General features: G+C 40.4%; 1 protein-coding gene across 1 annotated transcript; it reads right to left on the bottom strand.

The window, feature by feature from the left end:
• Nucleotides 1-294: 294 nt before the first annotated feature.
• LOC145126712 (secreted RxLR effector protein 161-like) lies at nucleotides 295-732 on the bottom strand. Its single transcript, XM_079062022.1, has one exon. The coding sequence runs from the start codon at nucleotides 730-732 to the stop codon at nucleotides 295-297; it is 438 nt and encodes a 145-aa protein (XP_078918148.1).
• Nucleotides 733-16,575: the final 15,843 nt, after the last annotated feature.

Below are 16,575 nucleotides of genomic sequence, written 5' to 3'. Positions count from 1 at the left end.
TCAGGAAGTAAAACATGCAATGTGAAACACGAGAGTAACTAATTAACAAATGGTATTACACACTTTGAACATAAATAAATCTCCATTAATTAATCATCATTCAGTTACATTTATTAATGTTACATTATTTTAAAATTACCAACTAACTACTAAAATCTAAAATCCAACATTATCTCTTAGCTCAATGCTCCTAGCATGCATGAAGTGCTTGATCTTTCTTAATCCCTTTTTGACAGGATCAACAGGATTATCTTCTGACGATACTCGATCCACCATGATTTTGCCTTATTCTACTCAATGTCGAATGTAAGAGTATGTTATGTCAATGTACCTTGATCTACCACGATCCCTTGGTTCTTTGGTCAAAGAAACCGCACCTCCGTTGTCACAGAAACTGTCTATTGGTTCTTGGATTGAAGAAACAACTCCAAGATCTCCAATAAAGTTTGTAAACCATGCTGCTTCATTCACTTCCTCGCTTGTTGCGATGTAATCTAATTCAGAAGTAGAATCAGCTATTTCCAGTTGCTTGGAACTCTTCCAAGTAACCACTCCACCATTCAAAAAGAAAACCCAGTTAGATTGTGAATAACTATTACCCCGACCTGTTCGAAAATTGGTGTCACTATATCCACTCACCTTAAGTTCATCTTTTCCATCAAAGACTAAAATCATATCTTTCATCTTTCGCAAATACTTAAATATATTCTTCATTGTTGTCCAATGAGCCATACCATTATTTCCCAAATATCTGCTAACCATGCTCAAAGCAAACGCTACATTAGGTCGATTACAGGTCATAACATACATGATCGATCCTATTGCCAAAACATATGGGACTCAACACATCCTATATATATCCTTATCATTACTGGGACATTGAGTCTTGCTCAACTTAACAGTATGATGCATGGGTAAGTCCTTTTTCTTGGAATTTTCCATATTAAACCTATTAAATATGACTCGAGCATTTGAAGCATTTGGATCATGCTCATGGAGCATTTGGAGAACTTGGACCTCAATGGAGCACTTGGAGTTCATGGAGCATGTGACAAAGGAACGGATCTTCTGAGAAAGCAATGGATCATCAGACAAAGGAACGGATCAAGTGCCAAAGGAACGGATCATGTACAAGGGGGTTTGGAGCACCTAGAAGAGGTTTAGAGCAGTTGTAAGAGGTTTAGAGTACTTGGAAGAGGTTTAGAGCACTTGGGAGGGATAGGGAGCAACAAGGGGTCCTTTTTGCGTGATATGATAAAGGGATGGGCCAAGAGTGATGCTCTTGCGCCATGGCACTCTCTCTAGCACCATCTTGTTCTCCTCTTGCGCCATGATGCTTCTTGTTGCGCCATGCATGGCCTTGTTGCGCCATACATGTGCATGTTGCTCCATGGTAATGTTTTTGCTCCAAGATTGATGTTTGTATGCCATCCTTGATGCTCTTGCACCATTTATATCCCTGCTGCGCCATCTAGAGTTGTTGTTGCGCCATGAAGAAGTTGTTGCGACATCATGGACCATCTTGGTACAGGATGCGCCATATTGATTCTGTGACAACCCGATATTCCAAGTCAATGTATTGTTCAAAAAGTCAAATATTGTAATCTATTCGTGGAATCAATAAAAATAGCGTCAAAAACGAATTGTTCAAAAATCTCAATTGGGTTACATAAAATGTTAGATATCGTGTCAAGGTTTTCGGAAATACAAAGAACACTCAAATCCGAGTTATAACGAAGAAGTTATGACCAATTGAAAATCCGCGACACAACCGGTAAAACACTGTCAAGTGTGAAAAGTGAAATTTCAATAAAATACTTTTTAGCCTTAGGTATCTAAAAGAAAGTCGTAGATAATAACAAACCATGAGCGTACATAAAAAGAACGTCCAAACCTGATTTCGTATGATGAAGTTATGATTTTCTAAGTTTCAGAACAGCAGTAGACAGCTAAAAATTCGAAATAAAGATCGAACGATTTTTAGCCGACGCAACCTATACGAGAATTGAAGATCTCGACAATAGTAGTACAAAGGTAAAAAGACAGACGAAAACGGACATCGGATGAAGAAGTTATGAATTTTTAACGGATTTATCCTGTCCCGACCTATTAAAAATTATATAATTATGAATAAATTCAAAATTTGCCAACGAAGTCTAAACGAGAGTTGTAGAGTATAATTTCACCTACACGTTGATATAACGAACGTCAAAAACGGAGCTCGTATGCGAAAGTCATGGATTTTCAAAGATTTGGGCACACACTTCGAGGCTTATCCGAAGGATTACGCCCCGCGTACGAGGGTACGCCCAGAGTACGCAAATGAAGGGCCTCGGATCGACCATGTCGCACCTATGCCCTCTACTCCCGTCCCATCCGAAGACCGGCAACCGATGACGTCATCGCTAACGTACGCCCCGCGTACGAGGGTACGCCCAGCATACGAGCTGTGGACGAGGTACGCCCCGCGTACTTTGGAGTACGCCCAGCGTACGAAGCCTGGCTGCCCTCCTATAAATAGCATGCGATACTTCCGGGATTTACTTGCTCATTCACCAATTTCTCTCCCTAGTTTTATACTTCTACTATCCCGAGACTACCCCGACGCCCCGGTTCCGTATCCAAGTTCCGACGAAGGTCCGAAGCTCCGAGATTCCCGAAAAATTCACCACTTTCCGGTCGAAGTGCTGCCCGAGAAAAATCCCGTTTTCTTCAAATCACCACACTTTCCAGGTGAGTTCATACCCCTACATTTTCACGTATTTTTCATGTTTTAGGGGGGGGGGAATACAAGTGAAACACGAGAAAAACTTATGTTAAAATACGCATCGTTACATATGGTTTCAAATACTTTACCTACGTTTTGTTTATAAATGTTAAACAATATTACTACCAGCGTTACACTTTACATGCAAAGTTGGTATTACACCGAGTTTTTATCACCAAATGGAACCCACTTTCGAAAAACTATAATGGGTATAGTTTACAAGTTATTCATGATATCTTTACATAAACACTATAAAAAGGAAATACTTTCATTTACAATAAATGTGGACTTTTCATTCCGTAAATCTATTGATACTAAGTTTTGTGAGACATTCGGCTTCACCGTACTCTCAAGTACTCATTTCAAGTCCTGTATTATAAACCATAATCTCTTATAGGGAGAGCGTGATACTTGTGTATAGATCTATACGGGATTGACAATCCCGCACCTAAAATGTTAGCTACAGTTAGACCGGCAGGTCTGGGGTGACAAACGTCATAACACTTCAACGCCTGAAGAACGTTGTTACAGGCAGTCTGGGTCAATAGCATGGTTATAAAACTCACATGGAGTATCAAAACCTTTTGATTTACGGGGCAATTAAACTAAATAGTGATTATATATACATATATGAAACTACATGCATTATTCTTGGTATGGAAAATACTTATGCATTCCAGTCTTTGGAACTTTTTCAACTACCGCACATACATGGAAAATATTGGATTTTCTAGAAACACGCTCAGTTATTTTTACCGAAAGACATAAAATTTTAGTACAAAAAGGCTTATGAACTCACCAACTTAATTGTTGACACTTTTTCAAAACTACTTGTATTTCTCAGGGAATCAGTAATACAGGTAAAACATCAGCTTTTGGAGAAGGAACGCTAAGGCGTCAGTTATCAAAACTTATTAAATCATCATATTTGTAATATTCTTTTGAGACATGTATCACATGCAACAATGTAACTTTTAAATTATATTTATGATGGTTATGTTTACTTTCTTTACAAATATTCAACTGTTATGATACTACGTGAAGTCACCTACCCCCGAATGTTTCCGCCATTCTGGTTTGGGGGTGTGACAGATTGGTATCAGAGCATTGTTTATAGTGAACTAAGTATATCGAACCACATAAGATATACAAACTATAAATGCAAAGGGACTAAAACCCTCTGACAAAACGTTTTCACAAACTATACTTTTGAGAAAATAAAATGCTAGTTTTATAAAAGTATAAGTACATGCATGCATCGGTCTAGTATCATAGCCAAAATTTTACAAAAGTATTAAGGCAAGTTGAGACGCTACGATTAGGCCTCGGGGTATGTAATCTGATCGAGAATAAATATAGTCTGATCAACTATATTTATCCGAGATATGACCAGCATATGTCGGGGAATGGTCGTAGTGAGCAACAAGTCAAAAACTTACCAAATAAAATACTAAAATCGAACTTACAAATTTGAAATACTATAGGAGTATTTTATAAAACTATAAGAACTGTTATAATCATGCGAACCTCGATATTTAGTTAGAAATAGGAATCGTCAAATAAATAAAATTATACTTATCAAAAATTACCCTTTTTACTCCCAAGTTTCATATATAATTCTCTTACCTCTATTCTCGATCAGACGAAATGGCAGGATTTCACATTCTCGGCGATCCCAACTACCCTAACCAGGGTAATGGAGGCTGGATTGAGGAGGACCCAGAAGAAGATCCCGAAGAGATTCCCGAGGAAGAGCCAGAAGAGAAATCCGAAGATGATCCCGAGGAAGACCCAGACGAGGATTCAAAAGAGGAAGGAGATGGTGGGAGAACTGACTCGGAACCAGAGATCTACAATCCTCCCCGAGGAGCAACAAATCCCCGAAGGAACTTTCAGGGCCCGGCGCCCCGCGGGGCTGTGGACCTGAAACGATGGAGCAAGGAACAAGGACAACGACCACCTTACGGCATGGGACGAGGCTTTTATAACCTCAGCAACGGAGGTTCGGCTGACAGGGCACTCCCAGTCATGGTTCGTCGCATCGCCAACCAAGGCGAGCAAGCAAGAGTGAATGCCAGCCAACTCCTGGATATTGGGGCCTCCGCTTCTGTCACTGCGGTACGTCTTCGTCGTTTGGACGAAGAGCATGAACGAACAATAGAGCACACCTTTTCCCTTCAGAAAGACATTACTGCTACTAGAGCCGAAGTGAGAGAGTTCCGTAAAAGCCAAGCCGCAATGGAGAGGCGCATCATCGAGGTTGAACATCAAGTAGCCCGAGCTCAGACTTCCACAACCACATACCATGGTCCGCAGCGTACCACCCGCTCGGAGTCGAGCGCGTACTTCTGGCGCTATGTATATACTTATCGACTAAGCGTTGGTGCTACTCTTTCTTTTATAAATGTAAACCCGACGGATTGTGAGTGCACAATTCGGGGGTCTGCATGTTGTCAAAGTTTTCCCGCTTTAATTGATGTACCCTAGACCTATGTAAGGTCAAATTTTCCTGATCGTTGTATCTGATATTAATATCAATGAGATTGACACGCATTTATTATTTCTTTGAGTATTCCATTAAGTTCTTAAAATACTCAGGAAATCATACACTTATTATTGTAAGTTTCCATTAACTTACAAAATTCGGTAATATTCGGAACGCAAAACATATAATACTAAGACTTTCCATAATCATTTCTGAAGACTTATCAAGAATTCGTCTCTTAACTTGTGGCAGAATCATGCTGCCAAGAAGGAATCCCCGACGCTTCAATACTGCAGGAGCACCAACACCACCTCCACCACCACCTCCATCGATGGATGCTGCTACCTTTCAGGCTGCTGTAACGGGTGCCGTAACCGTAGCAATGGCACAAATGAGTAACAACGGATTAGGATGAGGAATAAATATCTCTACTAATGGCCAAAACCAGGGTCGTTCCGGGGAATGTACTTACAAGGACTTCACCAACAGCAAACCCATACCCTTTAATGGAACTGGGGGAGTAATGGCTCTATCCCAATGGATAGAGAAAACGGAAGCCGTATTCGAGATCTGCTCATGCCCAGAAGAGAGCAAAGTAAAATTTACTGCCTGTACTTTCTACGAACGAGCCCTAACGTGGTGGAATGGCCACGTCAAGTCACTAACTCTGGTGGTGGCAAATTCCATGGGTTGGGAGAACCTAAAGCAAATGCTACTGCGAGAGTACTGCCGAAGGGGCGAGATTCAGAAGCTTGAACACGAGCTTTGGGGCCTTACTATGGTGGGCTCGGACATCACAACCTATACAAATAGGTTCAGTGACTTGACAATACTTTGCCCAGGGATGATGGCCCTAGAAAGCAAGAATGTGGAAAGGTATATCTGGGGCTGTCGCCCAAGCTTCGAGGAAGTGTGCTAGCTTCCAAACTCACGACGTTCGATAGTGCCAAACAACTGGCACATTCCCTCGTTGATCATGGAGTCTGCCAAGATGTCATGACCGTCGTCCCAGAACCAACCAGAGGAAGCAACACCAATAACAGCAATGCCAACAAGAACAACAAGAAGAAGTTTTGGAACAAGAGGAAAGGTCAATCTTCACAAGAACCTTCAAAGAAACAACAGATAATGGCGGTCCATGCCGCTACTGCCCCAATGCTGTCCCTGTTACCCCTACGCCGGTAAAACAATATGCTGGGAACCTACCAAAGTGCAACAAATGCAATTACCATCACAACGGAAATTGCCGGGAGATGCACTGTAAAAACTGCGACAGGAAAGGGCACACTGCCCGTTTCTGTAAGGCACCGGCGCGACCAATCACCCAAGTTCCTGGTGTTGGAGTGAGCCAGGCATGTTATGGGTGTGGGGAAACTGGGCACTACAAGAGGGATTGCCCTAAGACAAAGAATGTTGGCGGTGTAGGAAGAGTGCTGGTAATAGGGCAGAACGAGGCAATAGCCGATCCCACAGTGGTTACGGGTACGTTTCTCCTCAACAACATTTATGCATGCACACTCTTTGACTGTGGTGCGGAGAGAAGTTTCGTGAGTCATAAATTCAAACACTTACTTAATCAAAAACCCCAAGCACTCAATAAGATATTTACAGTAGAAATGGCAAACGGTAAAACAGAAAGCACAAACGAATTGTATGTAGGCTGTACTCTAGCTCTAAATGAACACTTTTTCCAAATCGATCTAATACTGATCACTATAAGAAGCTTTGATTTCATCATCGGTATGGACTGGTTAAGCCTTCACCATGACGATATTCTGTGTCACGAAAGGGTTGTTCGCCTAAATCTGCCAAGTGGCGAAACTCTTGTCATTTATGGTGACAAACCCGGTACCAATTTACAAATCATCTCTTGCGTCAAAGCCCGAAAATATCTGCGCAACGAATATCATGCCTTCCTAGCGCACGTGGTAGACAAGAAACGAGAAGTGAAAGACATTAAAGACATTCCATAAGTCTGCAATTTCCCCGACATTTTCCCTGAAGATCTTCCAGGAGTCCCACCAGAACGTCAAGTCGAGTTTAAAATCGACTTGATTCCCGAAGCTACCCCGGTAGCAAAATCGCCGTACCGTCTAGCACCGGCAAAAATGCAAGAATTATCCAGCCAGCTGAACGAGCTTCTAAGCAAAGGATTCATCAGACCGAGCTTCTCTCCTTGGGGAGCACCGATTCTGTTCGTAAAGAAGAAGGATGGATCTTTTCGCATGTGCATCGATTACCGGGAACTGAACAAGCTCACGATCAAGAACCGATATCCCTTACCACGCATAGACGATCTGTTCGACCACCTACAAGGAGCGAGCTACTTCTCCAAGATCGATTTAAGATCTGGGTACCACCAGCTGTGAGTTCTGGAAGGAGACATTCCCAAGACGGAATTCTGAACTCGCTATGGTCACTACGAGTTTGTAGTAATGCCCTTCGGGTTGACAAATGCACCGGCGGTGTTCATGGACTTGATGAACCGAGTATGTCGTCCTTTCCTGGACAAATTTGTGATCGTGTTCATAGACAATATACTCATCTATTCAAGGAGTAAAGAGGAACATAGCCAACACCTCCGACAGGTCTTGGAAACATTAAGGACAGAGAAGCTATACGCGAAATTCTCAAAGTGCGAATTTTGGATTCGGAAAGTAGATTTCCTGGGTCACGTGGTCAGCAAAGAAGGAATACATGTGGACCCTTCCAAAATCAAGGCAATCGAGAACTAGACAACTCCAAGGACTCCAACGGAAATCCGACAATTCTTGGGCCTTGCCGGGTATTACCGAAGGTTCATCCAAAACTTATCGAAGATTGCTAAGCCACTTACCACCCTGACTCAGAAAGGTGTAACCTTCAGCTGGGGAGAAAAACAAGACGCTGTGTTCCAAACACTGAAGCGAGCCCTATGCAGCGCACCTATATTATCCTTGCCAGAAGGAACAGAAGACTTTGTGGTCTACTGTGATGCGTCAAACCAGGGCCTTGGGTGTGTACTAATGCAACGAGGAAAAGTCATCGCATACGCCCTGAGACAGCTCAAGACGCACGAGGTCAACTACACTACGCACGATCTCGAACTCGGAGCAGTTGTTTTCGCTCTAAAGATCTGGAGACACTATCTCTACGACACGAAATGTACAATCTTCACCGATCATAAGAGCCTTCATCACATCCTCAATCAAAAGGAACTCAACATGAGGCAAAGACGATGGGTAGAACTACTAAACGATTACGAATGCGAAATTCGTTATCATCCCGGAAAAGCTAATGTAGTAGCTGATGCCCTCAGCCGAAAGGAATACTCGGGCCGCCGAGTGAAATCCTTAACCATGACGATCCATTCAAACCTGTCCACACAAATCAAGGAAGCTCAATTAGAAGCCTTGAAATCCGAAAATGTGGCGGGTGAAGCCTTAAGAGGAATGGATAAGAATCTTGAAGTCAAGGATAACGGAGTTCGTTACTTCATGAATCGAATCTGGACACCGAAGTTTGGCGGATTCAGAGATGTTGTCATGAATGAAGCCCATAAGACTCGATACTATGTCCATCCCGTTTCAGACAAGATGTATCTGGATCTCAAGAAACTGTATTGATGGCCAAACATGAAAGCCGAAATTGCTACCTATGTAGGCAAATGTCTGACTTGCGCCAAAGTCAAGGTAGAATACCAAACGCCCTCGGGGTTATTGCAACAACCTGATATACCCGAGTGGAAGTGGGAGCGGATAACCATGGATTTCGTAACCAAGTTACCCAAGACAGCGGGTGGACTTGACACCATCTGGGTGATCGTCGACAGGTTAACCAAATCCGCACACTTCCTACCAATAAAGGAAACAGATAAGCTGGAGAAACTAACTAGAACATACATCATGGAGATTGTACGACTGCATGGTGTACCAATATCCATTATCTCGGACCGAGATAGTAGATTCACCTCGAGGTTATGGCAGTCACTGCAAAAATCTTTAGGAACGAGACTAGACATGAGTACCTCCTACCACCCACAAACCGACGGCCAGAGTGAGAGAACCATTCAAACCTTATAAGATATGCTAAGAGCTTGTGTGATCGATTTTGGTAAGGCTTGGGATACCCATTTACCATTGGTCAAGTTCTCGTACAACAATAGCTATCACACTAGCATCAAAGTTGCTCCATTCGAAGCCCTCTATGTCCGCAAGTGCAGATCACCTCTGTGCTGGGCCGAAGTGGGTGACACGCAACTAGCTAGAGGTCAAGTACCCGATAACACTCTCACTGGCCCGGAAATCATAAGGGAAACTACCGAGAAGATTGTCCAAATCCGAGAACGACTAAAGGCTTCAAGAGACAGACAAAAGAGTTATGCAGATAAAAGACAGAAACCCTTGGAATTCCAGGTTGGAGACCGTGTGCTATTGAAAGTCTCACCCTGGAAGGGATTGATACGTTTCGGAAAGCATGGGAAACTAAACCCTAGGTATGTCGAACCATTCGAGATCCTTGCCAGGATCGGCCCGGTGGCATACAAACTTCGATTACCGCAGGAACTCAATAACGTACACCCTAACTTTCACGTGTCGAACCTAAAGAAGTGCTTGTCCGATGAGACCCTCGTCATCCCTCTGGACGAAATTGAAATCAACGAGAGTCTCCACTTCGTAGAAGAGCCTGTAGAAATCATGGATCGGGAAATTAAAATAACAAAACAAAGTCGCATACCCATTGTGAAGGTCCGTTGGAATGCCAAACGAGGACCTGAATACACCTGGGAGCGCGAGGATCAGATGAAACAAAAGTACCTGCATCTTTTTCCTAGTCCATGAACTCTATCTTAGATTAAATTTTGGGACGAAATTCTCTCTAACGGGGGGATGATGTGACAACCCGATATTCCAAGTCAATGTATTGTTCAAAAAGTCAAATATTGTAATCTATTCGTGGAATCAATAAAAATAGCGTCAAAAACGAATTGTTCAAAAATCTCAATTGGGTTACATAAAATGTTATATATCGTGTCAAGGTTTTCGGAAATACAAAGAACACTCAAATCCGAGTTATAACGAAGAAGTTATGACCAATCGAAAATCCGCGACACAACCGGTAAAACACTGTCAAGTGTGAAAAGTGAAATTTCAATGAAATAATTTTTAGCCTTAGGTATCTAAACGAAAGTCGTAGATAATAACAAACCATGAGCGTACATAAAAAGAACGTCCAAATCTGATTTTGTATGATGAAGTTATGATTTTTCTAAATTTCAAAACAGAGTAGACAGCTAAAAATTCGAAATAAAGATCGAATGATTTTTAGCCGACGCAACCTAAACGAGAATTGAAGATCTCGACAATAGTAGTACAAAGGTAAAAAGACAGACGAAGACGGACATCGGCTGAAGAAGTTATGAATTTTTAACGGATTTATCTTGTCCCGGCCTATTAAAAATTATATAATTAAGAATAAATTCAAAATTTGTCGACGAAGTCTAAACGAGAGTTGTAGAGTATAATTTCACCTACACGTTGATATAAAGAATATCAAAAACGAAGTTCGTATGCGAAAGTTACGGATTTTCAAAGATTTGGGCACACACTTCGAGGCCTATCCGAAGGATTACGCCCCGCGTACGAGGGTACGCCCAGCGTACGCAAATGAAGGGCCTCGGATCGACCATGTTGCACCTATGCCCTCTACTCCTGTCCCATCCGAAGACCGGCGACCGATGACGTCATCGCTAACGTACGCCCCGCGTACGAGGGTACGCCCAGCGTACGAGCTGCGGACGAGGTACGCCCCACGTACTTCGGAGTACGCCCAGCGTACAAAGCCTGACAGCCCTCCTATAAATAGCATGTGAGACTTCCGGGATTTACTTGCTCATTCACCAATTTCTCTCCCTAGTTTCATACTTCTACTATCCCGAGACTACCCCGACGCCCCGGTTCCGTATCCAAGTTCCGACGAAGGTCCGAAGGTCCGAGATTCCCGAAAAATTCACCTTTCCGGTCGAAGTGCTGCCCGAGAAAAATCCCGTTTTCTTCAAATCACCACACTTTCCAGGTGAGTTCATACCCCTACATTTTCACGTATTTTTCATGTTTTAGGGGGGGGGGGGGGGGGAATACAAGTGAAACACGAGAAAAAATTATGTTAAAATACGCATCGTTACATATGGTTTCAAATACTTTACCTACGTTTTGTTTATAAATGTTAAACAATATTACTACCAGCGTTACACTTTACATGCAAAGTTGGTATTACACCGAGTTTTTATCACCAAATGGAACACACTTTCGAAAAACTATAATGGGTATAGTTTACAAGTTATTCATGACATCTTTACATAAACACTATAAAAAGGAAATACTTTCATTTACAATAAATGTGGACTTTTCATTCCGTAAATCTATTGATACTAAGTTTTGTGAGACATTCGGCTTCACCGTACTCTCAAGTACTCATTTCAAGTCCTGTATTATAAACCATAATCTCTTGTAGGGAGAGCGTGATACTTGTGTATAGATCTATACGGGATTGACAATCCCGCACCTAAACTGTTAGCTACAGTTAGACCGGCAGGTCTGGGGTGACAAACGTCATAACACTTCAACGCCAGAAGAACGTTGTTACAGGCAGTCTGGGTCAATAGCATGGTTATAAAACTCACATGGAGTATCAAAACCTTTTGATTTACGGGGCAATTAAACTAAATAGTGATTATATATACATATATGAAACTACATGCATTATTCTTGGTATGGAAAATACTTATGCATTCCAGTCTTTCGAATTTTTCAACTACCGCACATACATGGAAATATTGGATTTTCTAGAAACACGCTCAGTTATTTTTACCGAAAGACATACAAATTTTAGTACAAAAACACTTATGAACTCACCAACTTAATTGTTGACACTTTTTCAAAACTACTTGTATTTCTCGGGGAATCTGTAATACAGGTAAAATATCAGTTTTTGGAGAAGGAACTCTAAGGCGTCAGTTATCAAAACTTATTAAATCATCATATTTGTAATATTCTTTTGAGACACGTATCACATGCAACAATGTAACTTTTAAATTATATTTATGATGGTTATGTTTACTTTCTTTACAAATATTCAACTGTTATGGTACTATGTGAAGTCACCCACCCCTGAATGTTTCCGCCATTCTGGTTTGGGGGTGTGACAGATTCCTTTGTTGTGCCATGGTGATCCAAGTTTGCCTAGAAGATGATGATGCTCAAGAATGTTCCAGAAGACATTGCATGGGGGATTGTGATTGGTTGACACCTTTCATGGACCTATGGGCCAATGGGCTTGGCCCATTAGGGTTTTAGGTCTGATCCCTCAAGTATAAATAGGGATGCATGCTTGGTCATTTTGTATCTTGAATTCTAGTGTGATAGGTGAATCTCTGTGTAATATTACGTGTAACCTCTGTTTGGGAGCTCTGAAATAAAAGAATACCCCCCTCCTTCCCGTGGATGTTGGTCACCTTGACCAAACCACGTAAATATTGTGCCCTGTGTGCTTATAGTTGTGCTAGTTATCCGATTTACTTCCTAACATAACCTTTTCAATATATTATCCAAATAAGTACTTTGTCTCAGTCTAATCAATCGTCTCTGTCTATCTTTGCAAATTCTTATTCCAAGTGTATATGTGGACTCTCCTAGATCCTTCATAGAGAAACACTTTCCAAGCCAAGACTTAACCTCTTGCAAAGTTTGAATGTTGTTTCCTTTGAGAATTATGTCATCCATATACAAGACTAGTAAGGTCACTATCCTCCCACTTGTAACACCTTGATCCATGTATTTCCCATTTATACCCTTATTATAAAATTTATTTTCAAAATTGGTCCCTAGGCTCATTAAGTGAAAATGCTCTTTAGGAGAACTTATCGTATGATTATAAGAGTCTTGATTTGGTATGTTATAATTGATGGGTTTTGAGCATCCCAACAACCTTAAGGTGCACATACAACCCTAAATGCTTTGGATCTATGTTTTCTCTAATTATACATGCAATTGATTTTCCAAAGCATTATCCTAACTAGCATGCATAACATGGATACTTGTACAACAAAAATTCTAGTTAGATAACATACCTTTCCTTGTAGCTTGATTCCTTAGACCTTTAAGATCCTAGCACCCCAAATGTGATGCCTCAAATGCTTCACACAACACCACCAAAATGGAGGACTTGAGAGAGAATATCTTGCACACAAAATCGGCTATGCTCTTCCAAATATCACTAGGGTGTCGATTTTAGTAGCCTAGGGACTTCTTATATAGTGTGGCATAATTAGGGTTACACCATGTAAACCTTAATGTGCATGACCTCCCATATTCCTTAGGATCCATGGGTTTAAACCTCCATGGAGCATCCATGAGTTGTCACATTGGTTTAGCCCAACTTAAAGAATTATGGATCATTGGCCCACATTATAAGAATCAATGATTTACACAATCAATCCCCATATATTTAATTAGTCTCTTTTGATCACTAAATTAATTCCAAATTAATTCTTGATCAATACTAATTAAATAATATGATTTCATATTAATATTATAATATATTAATAAACCATAAATAACCTCTTCTCAAATGTCCATCCTTCAGATTGTTCTAGTGCCATGCAACCCAAATGGACCATGCTACTCTCGGTTCAAGTACATACCAAATATAGTTATGGACTTAGACACCTTATCCAACAATAATTGAGGAAAAATGGGCCACATTAGTCGCCTATGCCGGAATGTGAAGGTTGAAGTAGGTATCAGTGGTAAGGAGACTACAGCACCAAGGATACAAGCATGAGCATTTCAGATGACCACCGAGGAAGTCAGACTCGATGGTGAGGTACTCTCAGAACTTTTCGTCTAAGTGTTTTGTTTTCTATTTGCAATAGTGTTTGATGCTAGCAGTGGTAGTTCATTTGTATTTGCTGTTTTTGTGCTTATTTTGTGTTAATTCAGAGTTTCCTGAATTTTTTGTGTTAGACGTTGTGATAGCGGTAGGGAATCTTGTTTCCTGTTTTGGGAAATGTACGAGGAGTGTTCTAATGTGGTGGTTGAACACACTTTTCCATTTTGACTTGGACTCCGATTGGGATCAAGTCATATGATGTCGTTATTCATGCGTTTTGGCTGTCTACCAGCCATACCGAGATTCTCTGCATAAAAAATGTGTACGAGTATTGAGTTTGTGTGAGGATAAGATCGCAATGTAAGGAGAGAACTTTAGGATTCGCTTTCATCATGAGTGCTTTGAGGTGAGAAAATGTCCAGTGACGGGATGTGAAGTTCCTCAACTTATGTGGTAGGGAGTTCAAGGAATTTAGTGGACACTTCCTTGTAGAAGTGCCCAAGGAGTTTTGTGAAGATAATTTTCCATTTTGATGATCTAGGAAAGCTGAGGGGTGAGTCTCTTTATGTTAGACAAGTTACGAGGCAAGGGATTAATACACGAGTTGAGAGAGCTGTAAGTTATCTTGGTTGGAGAAAGACCAAACAGTCGTTGATGAGACGATTCAAGCTCATTAAGTTTCGATAGGAGGGTATGTATAGGTCAGAAGTGACCTAGGTGGTTGAAGATATGAAGATTTGTTACCCTAAGTTGTTCGTATCAATATCTGATTCAGAGGAAGGAATTATTTTAAGGAGGGGTGAATAATAACGACCCAAAAATCCTGTCATAAACAACGTTAGTTTTTCCGTTACTCGAAGAACTATTTATGCAGAATATTTTAGCTTTATGAGGTTAAAATGGAATAAATTAACTAAAAATAGTATTAGTTAATATCTAAAAGAATTAATAAAAATTAAAATGTGTGTAATTTAATGAAATTGATTTATGAAATTATCAGGGTAAATATAATTCGTTTTAATGGGGTAATTGGGGTTGAGGGACTCAAATATCATAAAAAACTTTAATTGTTAACTAATTAGGGTTAGTTGGTTGTAAATCTTATCGATATTCTTGAGGGACTAATTGAGGAAACTTGGAGTAACCGCCAAGGAGAAGGATCGATCCTCATCCTTGTGTCCATTCCATCATCATGTTATATTAAAAAAAAACGAGCGGCATCTATTTGTACTTCGATCGATCCTTGTCCAAAAAAATAGAAACTGAATCCTCCTTTGTGTGTTTGTGCGACGTCGACAGCAAGAAGAGTAAAAAATGCATGCTTTGTGCTTCGATCGGCCATAGTTCAAAAAAACGATCGTGTGTATTGGGAGGAGGAGGCAGCAACGAACCTTAAAGAGAGGGGGTATAGAGCTACGATTTTGGAGCAATTCGGGGTCTAGGAATCATCCTTGGTAAGCCTCTAATTTCCTTCTTGTGAAATTCATTAACCAATTGATGAGATTTGGTTAATTGGATTGTCAATTTCTCTCTCTTTGATGTTATTATTCATTCTTTCTTCATCCTTGAAATTCTTCAATGTTCTATTGGCTAATTCGATTCTCATTGACTGTGTTTTGATGATTCGTTGATGCCCAAATCATGTTATGAACACACTCAAGAATGATTTTGATGTGTCCTTGAATTATTCTTTTGTTGATTGTCAAAATTCACGTTTTTGTTATCTCATATTTATTAAGGAATTTTTGGTGAAATTTTATGTGTTGGACTCTTCATAATATCATCAAAATAGTTTTCAAGTATATTCAAATATGTAAACTAGTGGGAGAAATTCAAACCCAAGTTGGTTTTCTATTTTTAACATCATATGTATTCTTTCCTTTAAAGACAATGTACTTTGGAACATGGTTGTAGGGTGAAACTATGTTTTTACGTCCATGACATATTTCTACTAATTTAGACTTGTTTTTCAGCGATTTTGTTGATTTGGGTAATGACTTAACGGGTTAAGTGGTCAAAAAGTCCTTGAAATCCAAAGCTGGAAAATTCAGCAAAATTACCAATCGTCCCTGTATTGGAAAAATTATAGAAAAATCACCAGAAGTACTCGGATTAATGATCCGTAAATTCTCGAAGTTTTCATTTTGAGTCTAGTTTGTCCATGTTTTTTTCCATGATCTGTTGTTGCCTCCAACTTAGGTGAAAATCGCATTTTTCACCAACTGGTCAGAATTTAGATGCGTTGATAGGCAGTTTTGTAAAAATCATATAAATTTGTACAAAAAATAGTTTGGACCTTCAAAAGTACTTTGTGAAAAGCTAAAAATATGAACTTCTGGAATATGAAATATAAACAGAAATTCTGCAGGTCCCAAGTGTGCTAAAACAGCTCTAAACAGGTGGTTGTTTTGGGTCCAAAACTGGGAACTTTGCTTGTTAGTTGATTTATGTGTTT

The sequence above is a fragment of the Lactuca virosa genome, chromosome 7 (assembly GCF_052849685.1).
Source record: "Lactuca virosa cultivar CGN04683 chromosome 7, Lactuca_virosa_CGN04683_v6, whole genome shotgun sequence".
Lineage (NCBI taxonomy): Eukaryota > Viridiplantae > Streptophyta > Magnoliopsida > Asterales > Asteraceae > Lactuca > Lactuca virosa.
Note: the sequence above shows the minus strand (reverse complement) of the source record. Positions and strands in the feature narration are given on the sequence as shown.